The 12253-nt window shown below is 48.7% G+C and overlaps 2 protein-coding genes across 2 annotated transcripts; one reads left to right on the forward strand and one right to left on the reverse strand.

Moving 5' to 3' along the window:
- Window positions 1-1809: 1809 nt before the first annotated feature.
- Window positions 1810-5747, reverse strand: MRPS11 (mitochondrial ribosomal protein S11). Its single transcript, XM_054836798.1, has 6 exons — window positions 5632-5747; window positions 5325-5438; window positions 5005-5094; window positions 4145-4274; window positions 2620-2685; window positions 1810-2178 (listed from the first exon to the last, which is right to left on the reverse strand). Exons 1-6 carry the CDS (start codon window positions 5682-5684, stop codon window positions 2071-2073), a joined length of 561 nt encoding a protein of 186 aa, XP_054692773.1. The 5' UTR covers window positions 5685-5747; the 3' UTR covers window positions 1810-2070.
- Window positions 5727-8514, forward strand: MRPL46 (mitochondrial ribosomal protein L46). Its single transcript, XM_054836797.1, has 4 exons — window positions 5727-5956; window positions 6464-6656; window positions 7246-7419; window positions 8082-8514. The coding sequence occupies exons 1-4, from the start codon at window positions 5747-5749 to the stop codon at window positions 8330-8332; spliced, it is 828 nt and encodes a 275-aa protein (XP_054692772.1). The 5' UTR covers window positions 5727-5746; the 3' UTR covers window positions 8333-8514.
- The last annotated feature ends 3739 nt before the right edge of the window (window positions 8515-12253 follow it).

Genomic DNA, 12253 nt, shown 5'->3' on the forward strand with positions numbered 1-12253 from the left:
GGCAATGTATTGGTAGACTTCCTGAAAGGTTCACAGACGCTCAGAAATCAGGAGTGTTAAGGAGTGGCCTTTACAAAGGGCACAGCCTTGATTCTAAGTCTGGATTTATTCTCATTGCTTTCTGACTCTCAACTCATCCACCTACTCTTCCCTGAATTTCAGAAGGACTGCAAGTCTCTTCCCAATCTTACTTTTCAATTTATTCTATCATTTTTATCTGACATGGGCACTTCTGCTACATTGATGCAACGAGCAGCTTCCAGTAGAGAATGGTAGTGCTTGGTTTTCTCAGTGTGCTAGACAGTGAATTGCTGACAAGCCTGCCAACATGGACTGGTGCTCCTCCTTTCTCAGGGCTCGTCACTGTGCTGGGCCTAGAAACCAGTCCAGCCTTGCTGTAAGACACAGTGTGCACACATGCCTACTCCAGCTAGCTGCCTGGATGCTCAGAGCTAGTCTTTGTGGTTTATAGCTGGCCTGGTATCTTCTTAAAAAGAGGAATATGAAGTCACTAGAAGCTCAGCTGTATTTCTAGAGAGGGGGAAGCTTTTCTAGTGTGTCAAACATCTGTGTAAGAACCTCTGTTCCTCGCTGTCAAATCTGTGACAGCTCAAGGAACTTCCCTTTAAGATAACCTACCCTGTATTCAAATTCAGACAGTTGGAGTAAGGTAGGGGATTCATCTGAGTCTTGTTTTCTTCTCTTCTGTCAAATGCAACTCAACAGGCTCTTCTAAGCAGACTGATTTCTTTCAAAACCTGCCGCGTGCCACTCAGCCCCATGAAGGAGGTTCACTGCCTTGTTGCCATGGTACCCTGTCTCTAAAGAGGAAGAGAATAGTTAATTATGCAATTTAAGAAACTAAGGAGGAACAACAGAAAGCAATAATAGAAAGGAAGATTCTGGGTTTGTGATAGAACTGCTGGCTGCACTAAAATACACTTTCCAGGTGAAATATTTACCCAGCGCATGCTGTACATGGCTTGGGCTTCTCTGGCAGTGTGGATTTCCAGGAGCTGCCCTTTGCTAGGTGGTGTGCCTTTGCCATCCAGGAAATCAGTCCTGTAGTTGGTTACTGCTGTTACCTTCCCTGGTTAATGCTCCGGAGAGCTTCAGACATGTTTGCTTGGCAGAAATTCTCTCTAGATGAAGCTGGGACAGCAATAATACATCACAGACCCATGACAAGCTCGTGCTGCCTGTGGATATAGAGGTACAGTTCAAGACTTAAGTGCTTTACATCTCCTTGGCAGCATTTCATTGTTCCTCAGGCCTACTAATCCCCTGCTTGCTTTCCCCAGGACCCCAGAAAATCCACTTTGTGGTGCACAAGGCGGTACCAAAGAGACGGCAAGCATCAAACCTGGCAAGATCCCAGCCCCTTTAGGACTGGCGTTTTCCATTTGCCAGTAGCACTGGCAGGCCAGTGACAGCTTGGGTGAAACAAAGCACCACAACAGATCTTTCCAATAGCGGATCCAGACTACAGCGCTCCATCCTGTGTGAAGAGGGAGAGTTGCCTCTCGCACAGCATGCAGAGCTCTGCAAGCCAGGGGGAAGGGGAAGAGTTACCCCATGCCTTGTTTCCAAATCTGTGCAGTGAGAAAAAGAGGGAAGGAAGAGGCTGTGACCCCATGCAGTTGTTTACTACAGATGACTAGGAGGAGATCTAGACCTCAAGCTCCCTTTCAACCTAACAAGGATAATAATAGCACTGAGGGCTACAAAAGAGCCACATACAGTGGTAAGAGGAAGAGAGCAGTCGAGAGGCAGTAATAATCTAAAATACTTCTGGGAACACAGCGGGAATGGCTGTTAAAAGACCAACATTTTAATCAACAAACTTTGTACACAAGAGGCTTCCCACTAAGGCAGTACACGTATTCCTTCTTTTACCACCAGCTTCTACCACCTGGGCTTTTAAGGCTCAGGATGGTCTCTCTTCTTCAAGCTTCCCTCAAATATTTCCAGGGAGGGTGGCTTTCCAGAATCTGTCACAGCAGCAACATTCAACCCAGTCCCTGTTGCATGAACTGATGTTGAAAGCTGTGTGTCTCTTCCACTCCCCTCTCACATTCGCCTGGCTTTCCGTGGGCGGCAGCCGTTGTGTGGAACTGGGGTGTTGTCAGTGATGGAGATGACCTCCAAACCTCCCATAGTCAAACCCTTGATGGCAGCCTGGAAGAACAAGGCAGCAGATGACACACTGTTAACACCTTGAACAGCAGAGAAGGGAAGAAGCTCAGGGGAAAATAGTTTGGTCGCCCTGTCCAAAAAGCAACTTGTTCCAATGATTCTACTTTGTAATTATCTTAAGTAATTTGTATCAGAAAACCCAGTTAAACCTATCTGGTCCAGTCCTTTCATCAGCATTCTCATCAATTTTCCTACTTTAGTTGGAAAAAGTCCCAAATACAGCTTTTATTCTGCCTCCAAAGTGATATTACTCTAAAATTCTAATGATTCTAAAATTTCATTACTAGGCACTTGAGTGATGAATTCTTTACATCACCTTCAGAAACACCAAGTTAATAGGCATAGTCATGAGACCAGTCTGAATTTAAAAAACCTGTATTATGCCCAAGAGAGAAAAATATGAAAAGAAACTCTGACACCTACTTTGCGTCCTGGTCCCAGTCCTTTCACCATGACTCGTACGTGCAACACACCCTTCCCACGCGCTTTCTGTGAAAAGAACAACTGGTTAGTGATCTCTGTGATGGAACTACTGCTGCTCTGGCTCCCCTGGAGTCTTTCATTCCCTTTTGGCACGCTATCATATAGTATTCTTTAAGTAAAAATAAAAAGTAGGTAGTAATGGATACAGAAGACAAATATGGGGATTATTGCACAAAGATGCTAGGAGAAAAAGAGGCCTGGATACAGCCATGGCAATTTTGAGAGAACTTTTGTGCCAGGCTGTCAGCTCTGCATATGGAGAAAGCTTTAAGATCAAACTATCTGTGACCTAAAGCCAGGGCAGCAAATGATACATCCATGGATACGTGACTGAACTGGCAAGGGACTAACAAGGACTAACTGAAAACTGTTTTCCCTTCTCTAATGCAGCGACTTCTCTCCTGTGATCAGTGGATTCTGTCTAGAGGGTAAATGAGAAAAGCAGGCAAGCTTTATGTTTGCTGTGCAGGAGTCCGCACCTTCAGTGCAAAAATTCTAGGGGCTTGCAAATTGAAAATGAAAACCACCTGCTGTAAAGCTTAGCTGTGCTGCCACCAAGTGGATGGAGCTCCTCTGCACCTCTCGCTTTCTGTGTTCTGGTGCAATTCATGTACTAACAACTTTAACAGTGATGGAATAAATCCAGCCAAGCAAAGCTATGCAGCTATTATGAGGCTCTGATGAGCACAGATTAATAGTGAAGATGTTCTTTTATTCCTCTGAGTCAACCACAATAAGCTGTTGGCCAGCAGTGGCACCAAACACCTCTGACATGAAAGGCTGGAGCGAGTTCCACCTAATTTAGGATGAGATTTTTCAGTTTAACCTTGCCTCATTCTGCTGTAATGAGGACCGTGACACAGCCAGCCTCATCTTCTCCTGCCATCTGGACACCCACATGGTTGGGTTTTTTTTGTGTTTTTTTTTTTTTTATTTTAGGAACAATTACAGTAAACTGTATGCAGCTGGAAACTACATGTGGAAGGACATCACCTCTGACTGGAACTGCTGGCAGGAGCTCAGTTCTCCTGTGGCAGAGAGCAAATATAAAACATTCGGCCAGTAATTACAGCCACTTCTCCGTCCCCTACAGTGCAAGAACTGAACTGCTGCTGATTCAGGGGCTGTATTTCCAAAATGGCTGAGAGATGTTCACTTAGAAAAAAGGAGCTAGCAAACTGGAGCTAGAAAAGGATAGGCTCCAAGATACATTTTCGAATCACAACTTGCACAGCTAAGCTCACCCTCTGGGCAGTTGTAACTTCTTTTTCAAACACACTTTGTCTGTGTGAAGATGCATACTAAGATGAAGCTAGGGAAACTGTCAGCAAACATCAGCGTGCTGCTGGAGCGCTAAGGAACCAGCACTTGACTGCTGCCTGTGAGCGGGGCATGTACCCAGGTAGTGGGGGGATGCAGTCCGTGCTCGCCTCTGGGAGGGTGAGAATCATCAGCGTGGACTCACCACTGCTGCTGCCATGGCTGCAGTCTGTGCTGCAATGGCAGTTCCCTTCTTGGCGTTCTGGAAGCCTTCCGTGCCACAGGACGTACGGGCAAATGGCCTGTTGTCAAAGCTGACCACTTGGACGTGGGTGCTACAGAAAGAGAGGGGCAAAAGAAAGCAGCAAGCTAGAACAAAGCTTTATTCTCCAGTTTCTTCTTGCTCAGCTTGCTGGCACGGCTCACCACAGACTCCCCATCTCCCTTCTCCAAGCTACCCTAACTCAGCACTCTCTTTTGAGGTATCCCACTTGCACAAACCTGCTGCAGAGACCTCGAGCCACCTTTGAGGTGGCAAAACCTTTCTGGATAAGGTATACTTTATCCAGGTATACCTCAGATACCACTTGGCCCTTCAGACCCACCTCTCACCGAGAACATTTTAACTCTTCTGTTTATTAAAAAAATGCACAAAACATTTCTAGAACTTGAAAGAGCTTTAAGAAACAGTAAAATATCACACTAGGGATCACTAATGAAACACAGCAATCTCTCATGGAGAATATGACAATTTTTTCTACAGCTGTATAGCCATAGTGCTAGAACTGAGGGCTGGAAGTAACCTGCCATTAAAGCCATCAGCTTATTCATATCAAAATGTAGTCAAAACGTGTAGTAACAATCTTATTGCTGTTAAAGACACTCTAAAGACAGTTATGCTTCCTGAATAGCACTGAGGTTTGGATTCAATATTATCATCTTCCCAGTCAGGGACACCACTCCCTTGACTTTTTTCTTGATCAACATGCTGACTGGCCAAAGCCCAGGTATGTTATAAAGTTTCATTTTGCACAAGAGCAGGAATGGAGTGGCTCATTTGCTTACTTGTTGTAGGTAGCTTTGATGTGAGCTATTGGGATTTCTTCATAGATCTTTCCATCCCATCTCATGGAGTTTCTCTGCAGGATTAAAGGGCTGAGGAGCAAAACAAGAGTTATCAGGCCCTCACTCTTTAAATTTTGCAAAGTTTTATTTCATATTGAGAAAGAAAGAAGGGACCAAGTCTCCAAAAGACACAAGCTGCGTTTGTGATTGAGTCAAGTCACTCGCTTTCCCTCCTCGGCTGAAAAAAACGCCGAAGGCGATAAAACCTCCCAGCAAGAGGCAAATGGCAGAGCCCTCCCGGCGCGGCCCGCCCGTCTCACCTCAGGTCGGTCACGCTCTGGTTCTCCGCCTCCTTCACAGCCGCCGCCTCCGCAAGGTCCTGCAGCCTCTGAGGGCCGGTGCGCAGGCCACGGCGCAGGACGGCAGCGCAGCCCCTGCGGGAAAGAAACGGCAGCCGGCAGTGAGGATACCGGGACCTCCTCGCGGGCGTTGGCGAGCTGGGGGCCGGGCCCAGCGGGGCCTCCCATGCCGGCCGCCATCACGGGGAGGGAAGGCCTCAGCGGTCAGCTCAGACCAAGGGGGGGCTCGGCACAGTCCCCCGCCCCGCGGCCCGCTCCCGCCGCTCACCCCCAGGCCGCCCCGAGCAGCCGTTGCCAGGCGACCGCCAGCGCCGCGCTCATGGCGGCTCCTGTAGCGCGCCCGAAAAGGTCACCGCAAAGCACGATGGGAGCTGGGAGGAAAGATGGCGCCGCTCACCGCGGTGCATTGTGGACCGCGCGGCAACCTAATGGCGGCGCCCAGGCAGCGAGCGGCGAGTTGGGGTCGGTGGTTTTGTACCGCTACCGCGCCTCGACCGTGGCGGCTTTTTGGGGCGATGTGTCTGCTGCGGCTTCCCCGCATCACGCAGCCCCTTGAGAAGGAGGAGGAAGACATGATGGCCCTCATGGAGCAGGTAGAGGGGGGTGCTGGGCGTTTGCTGACAGGAAAATGGCTGCCTCAGGCCTGGAGGGGAGACCACCCTGTGGGGCTGGCAACCGCGGACAGCCCCCGGTAGCGCCTCAGGCGGTTGCCAGCCCCGGTGGGGTGACAGGCCAGGGGCTGGGAGTAGCTGATGGCCCCGCACAGCCCGGCTGGGTGCACCTGGGGTGATGTTGCTCCCCGCCATGAAGCAATGCTGGGTGCTCTGTCTGTGATTTGCTGCCTGTAACAACCTTCGTGGGTCTTGGTAGCGCTCCTGTGGTCTTTCTTGATGCTGTTGGTGTCCCTAATAGAGGTTCTTGCTGTCCCTAATAGAGGTTCTTGCTGTCCCTAATAGAGGTTCTTGCTGTGAACAGGAAAGTCCTGCTTGAGCTTTGGGAAATTCCCATCATCTTGTGTTCACTGAGGTAGAAACAATTTTGCCTGCCAAATGCAGCCTATAGTGCTGGTGCCTTTACAATTCTCTGCGTTACCCTTCTAGATAGAGCTGGAGAAAAGCCACTATTCAGATCATGAAATCCGTAAGCTGGAAGAGGAGGAGCAGCTCAGGAGGAGGAAGGAAAGCATGTATGATGATGATGAGGCACCGGGCAAAACAGTCATTATGGCTCAAGACCTGGAAGACAAGTGGGAACAGAAGTTACTGCAATTTGAAGCTGCTCCACGGATAACAGGTACAGGCTGAAGTTTGTAGTGAGTGAGAACACCCTGAGTGTTGGACACAGCTAAGTGCAAATCAGTAGAGGGAAGTAATTTGCTGAGTCTTTTGTACACAGCTGAGTGTAGTTTAGTGGAGGTCTTTTTTTGTTTTAAAGAGAATCTGTGGCAGCACTGTTAGCACACAAGGAATTAACTGGCTGATATGGGAATCGGTGTTGCTGTGCTGCAAAGATATGTGTGTGTTCAACTGTACTGGAGCAGAATGGTGAAAATGGATGCTCTTTCCATACAAGAGAAATGTTTGGTAGCTTGGTTCTCAAGCTTTGCCTAGTGCTTTTGTTGCTTTTTGTCAAGGTAGCGATCCAGGCTGCTTGCTATAAATGACTTCTGGAAATGAAGCAGAGCGCAGTCTAGCAGTGGGTTCCGGCTGAATCCTGCATTGGCTTCCAGAGTGACTGGGAGCATTTCTGTCTAGATTTTTGTCTTATTCCATGTGTCTGTGTTTATGTATTACTGCTGGAAGGGTGTGAGACAGAGAGGGGTGATGAATCAGAGCAGTGCTGCCAGGAAGCTTTGTTTCCAGCATGTGTTGTTTTTTGGCAGATGCTGATAAAAACAATATTCGAACATCGTTGGACAGGAGGCTGGACAGTAACCTGATGCTCCTGGTGAAGCAGAAAATTGGTAACCAGGAACTGTGGCTCCTGCCTCAAGTGGAATGGCAGCCTGGAGAGACGCTGCGAAGCACAGCTGAACGAGCCATGGCTACGTTTTTGGGTGTGTAGTTCGCCGTGTGCCTGGCCCTCCCTCCTCTTTGTCCCAGCGGTTTTCTTCCTGTACCCTGTCTGAGGGATATTTGCCATCTGCTGTAGTGAAATCTCCTTCCATCTGCTGGGAAAAGGCATTTCCTGGCAGAGGGACAGAGCTCAATGGGGTGGGCTTTCTGGCGAGAGCTGTGATCCTGGGTGATTGGCTCTGTAACTGCGCACCGTCACAGAGCGACTGCAGTGTGTGTGGGGCTGACTGGGCTGGCAGGCTGTGAGTTGGGTTCTCTGGCTGCCAGCAGCTGTGGTGCCTGGTCTGGCCTACGTGATCTGGTGTTGGAGCATCACCAGACATCCCCTGAACGGTCTAGGCTGGCTCCAGGTGTACAGCTTCTCTTTCCCTCTTGTTGCCCTGTGGCAGCTTTTGTGGCAGATGGGTGACAGCAAACCCATGTGTCCCTGCTGTTCGGTGTGGGTCATAAAGCGCTCTCACACCACTTGCTGGACTCCAGGACAAGGTGGTTTTTTCATGAGAAAATGTTTACAATTGGCAATATTTCTGCTGGTCTGAACCAGATACAAGGAGTGGTTTATGCTGTCTTTCAGTTACTGTTGCTCTGTGTTCTTATGTCTTGTTTTCTGTTTTCTTTCTCTTATGTTGCTGGGATCTTGCAGGAGATCGCATTCAAGCCAAAATCCTGGGGAATGCGCCATATGGGATTTACAAGTATAAATTCCCCAGGGCCATCAGGACTGAGGGTAACGTGGGAGCCAAAGTATTCTTCTTCAAAGCCTTCCTCCAAAGCAGTGATTTGTCCCAGGCAGAGCTGAAGGAAGATTACCTGTGGGTCACAAAGGATGAGCTAGGAGATTACTTGAAGGCGGAATACCTGAAAAAAGTCAATCGATTCCTTCTGGACTTATAAGCCATAGGCTGTGCTCCAGCAGGTGGGGAAGATGTGGGACGCGACTCTGGGGAAGAGCAGAGCTGCTGCTTGGCGTGGTCTGTGTGCATGGGATGTTAACTTGGGCTCTGGAGGATAATTTGCCTTTGCCTTATTTCCCAGTTCTCTTCACCGGGCCTGTACTAAATAAATATTAAAACTTATACTAGGAAGTGAAGCTCTCCTCAGGGAGTCCTTTGCTCTTGTTGAATCCTCCTCCACGTCCTCTGGAAATGCACGTTGTGATCTTTCCCTCTCCCAAGTGTGTGATTCCCTGGGGCTGTGGCACCCGGGAGTCTTGCTCTCTTCACCAGGCTCCTGTCATAGAGCTCAAGTGGTTTCTTCTAAGCAATGGCTAATGCTTGTCTGTGGCCCCTGCTTGTTAGTAAGAGCAGCACTGGAGGGTTATCTGTGCCTGGGTGGGAACAGACCCTCCTGGACACAGGGCTGGGCAAGGTGGGTTTCTGGGGAGCTGGAAGCTGTGATATTCACAGTTTATTTATGTTTAATCTGTGTTGGAGCTGCCTCTGGCCTAGAGTCCGTGATAACGCAGTGGCTGTGGAGGACATGGATACATGAGGAATAGGCAGCAGCTCTCTTTAGATGAGCGTTGCTTTCCCACCCACGCTTCCCTCCTCTTGAGCCTCAAGCTGTAGCAACAGACACGGAAGGAGGGTAACATTTGAGCAGCAGCGCTCTGTCTGGGCTGAGAGGCTGACTTTTTTTTCTGAGGGGAGAAGGCTTCTGTAGCGTTGCTGCCTCCTGGGAACAGCCTCAAAGGTGGCTCTGGGGAGTTCTCTGCTCCCATTCCTGTTGTGTTAGGCTAGCACTGTTAACCCAGCCCAGCCGGGTCTGCCTTGGGTAGCCTGACCCTGTTAGCCCAATTTCTTTATTAGAAGATCTATTCTTGGCTTATATGGTGCCGTCTCACCCCTCTGGGGCTGGTTCTGTTTCTTGGAGGGTTTTTTCTGGTTGTAAATGTTGCTGTTTGGTAGTCAGAGTGTGGCCCGTTGCTGGCTGGACCTTGCAGAGAATCGGCCTTCTTCAACTGCAGGGAGAGAGTGAGGAAATAGCTGTCGTTAATCACTGGGAGAGAGTTCGGCCTCCAGAGGTGGAACTGGAGATTGCTATATATATTTTATCAATCCTTTGGGAACTGTTGAGCTGCAGGCCTCAAATTAAAGCTATCCTTAATCACTCCACAAGCCATTGGGGTGGGGGGTAACACAGCAGCCTTCCATTTTCTAATGCTGGACAGTTTGGGAGCTGCAGCCTTGCCATAAATCACCAACAAAACAAAACTTGGTTTCTTGAAGCACGCTTGCAGGTCTGGCAGGGAGGCTGAGCCCACAACAAAGAGTACTTGCGAAGAGGAAATAAGTATGTGGCTGAAAAACTGAAGATTTTTTTATCTGCTGTCTGAGGTCAGCACTGTTGAAGGGGAGACTGTTGCCTTCTCTGCCACTCTGTTTCAGGCTGTTGCTGGGTCCAGAGCATGCAGCCCCTGAGCAGAGCTTTGTGGGTGCAGGCTTAGGACATGTTCTTTGCTGAGGTATCTTCCCTGTTTCCCATGCCAGATGCAGGTTCTGTGTTGCTGGAGTGAAACTTTCAAAGCATATAAAATGCTGTTTAATCTGTACTTATTTGTTCTCAAAATCAGGAGCACAAAAGATAGAAAGGCTGTACTGAAAGCTTGCTGATCTTCAAACCCAGGCAGTTCTTATTCTCTGGCTTGCTCAAGCTATGAGTCTTTGAGCATTGTCTGTGCTGAGAGAGGTGTAGTTCCCTCCAGCAGTGGAAAGGTCAGAATCAATAGCCTCCTTCGTTTTATTTTTTTTTAAATTTTTTAATATTACTTTTTCCTCCTCAGGCTCAGGCCTTTGTTCTTACAGATAGCAGGTGTATGAGAAGCTTTGTCTTTTCTGGAAGCTGAAATTGTTGTTTTCTCATCAGCTAAAACAAATTCCCGTTTGCAGCATGCATAGAAACAATGCCTTTTTTTTTTCCCCCTCCTGCAGTTGATTTTATTTAAAAACCCTCAGCCAGCTGCCACAAACAATCCCAGATCCTGCAACGTGGTGTGCTTTTGCTCAGTTCTTCTGTGTGGCCTGTTCTCTACCTCTCTGGCCTCGGTGAGAGGAAGGTAGAAGGATATCATGCAGGTTTCCTAGCGCAGGGGATGGTTTGTATCTTCTCATTTCCTCTCTACTCCCAGAGGTCCTGCAGTAGATCACTCAGGCTGTGATTCTCCTTTGAGAACTTGGTGGCTGCAGGCTGTCTTTCCACTCAGTACAAACCTATACCTGTACTCCTTGCAGAGTTGCAGAAGTCTGATCAGGGAGGCTGGTAGGATATATTTTGCTCCTAACTGCTGAAAGGATAGCACAAAGCCTTAAAACCTTTTCTGAGAGAGCTTTTGTCTCTCCTGGAACAGAAGAAACCTGTCGAGTCGTGGCTGGGAGAGAGAGCTGCTGCAGCCGCGGTGTGCCTCTCATGGTCCAGCACAAAGAGCAGGGGGAGCATTTCACTTGTGTTGAGCATGAAACACAAAACTCCCCTTGCAAACATGGCAGAGAACTGCATGAGTGTGTGGTTGGGTGTTGAGGGAGTCTGGGGCTTGTTTGCACCCGAAGCCTGGAGGGTTTTTTCTCCCCTTGGCAAAGGCCTTCTCACATGAGATCTCTCTGCCAGAACCTGAAGTCACAGCAAGTACCTGGGAAGGCACAGAGTTTGCTGTGGCTTTTTAGTGCAAGACACAGATCAATCGAAGAGCTCTCCCGTGAAGTGTGCACCAAGGAGTGTTTTGGAAAGGGCCTGTGACTCCTTGCTTTGAGAGCAGCAATGTGGGGCTCATCCAAAAAGTCCAACGTAAGATCAGTACTGTGGCTGCCGGGCAGTGTCTGAGTGTTGTCTTCCCCTGACTGCGCACCTTGGGGAGGAGGCTGGAGAGCGGTTAGACTACGGAGACTTTCTGGTCCTGAAAGATGTTTTCAGCATAGGATGCTTCTATTCATGAGGGTGATACACAAAAGCCAGATCCTTCTCCCCTCAAAGGGGGAAGGAGGCACATCTAGATGACCTCTCCCTGTTGTGATGCAGTCCAGGAGCTGTTACTAAAAGCCTCCAGAAACAGAAACAAATGGAAGGATCAGCTGCAGTCTAAAAATTCTGCATCTAAACCATTGCTTAAGTCACCATGTTAGAAGAGAGAGATGAAGGTTTTCTTTGTGACAAATAGGATGCTAGCACTCCCCTCCAGTGAAGGAGAGATAACAAGTCCTAATAAAACCAGTTTTCCAGCTTCATGCATACAGCTTTCCTCTACTTCCCCTACCAAATAGCTTCCCTAGCTGCTATCCCTCCCTGTCTGTGGGAGTTTTGGGGATTGGCGCACTCTAAGCAGAGCCCTGCTCACATGTTTTGTGATATGGTAACACTCTGAACTGTTCCGAACCACATGCTTTCTCACATAATAGGAAGCTGTTGTTTGTTGCTCCTCCTGGCTGGCTTCAAGCAATCAAAAGCTTCAACATTTGGAAGATAAATACATGCAGAGCCAGGAGAGGCTGCCGGAGTCAGAGACTACACCAATTCCTCCTCTCTGAAAACCTGTAGGAGAGATGCTATTGCTCCCAAATACAGCTGTGAGCTTGTTAGAGCAGGGTGAGCTGCTTTGATGCAGGGAGGGTAGGAGTTGGGCTATCCCAGGGGCAGCCTGTGGGCTCACTTCCTGTCCTGGAGGATAAGGTGTCTTCAGCAGCATCAGTCACTTGCTTTTATTCTGTTCCAGCTCCTGTGCTTGTGTTGGAAGGGATCTGTCTCTTTGGAGGGAGCTTTTTTGGCAGTGCCTAGGGTTTCTGCAAGAGCCGCCCATTCATGCTGTGCTCAGCAGCCTGTGGGAGA

This window comes from Grus americana, chromosome 10 (genome assembly GCF_028858705.1).
Source record: "Grus americana isolate bGruAme1 chromosome 10, bGruAme1.mat, whole genome shotgun sequence".
In the NCBI taxonomy this organism is placed as follows: domain Eukaryota; kingdom Metazoa; phylum Chordata; class Aves; order Gruiformes; family Gruidae; genus Grus; species Grus americana.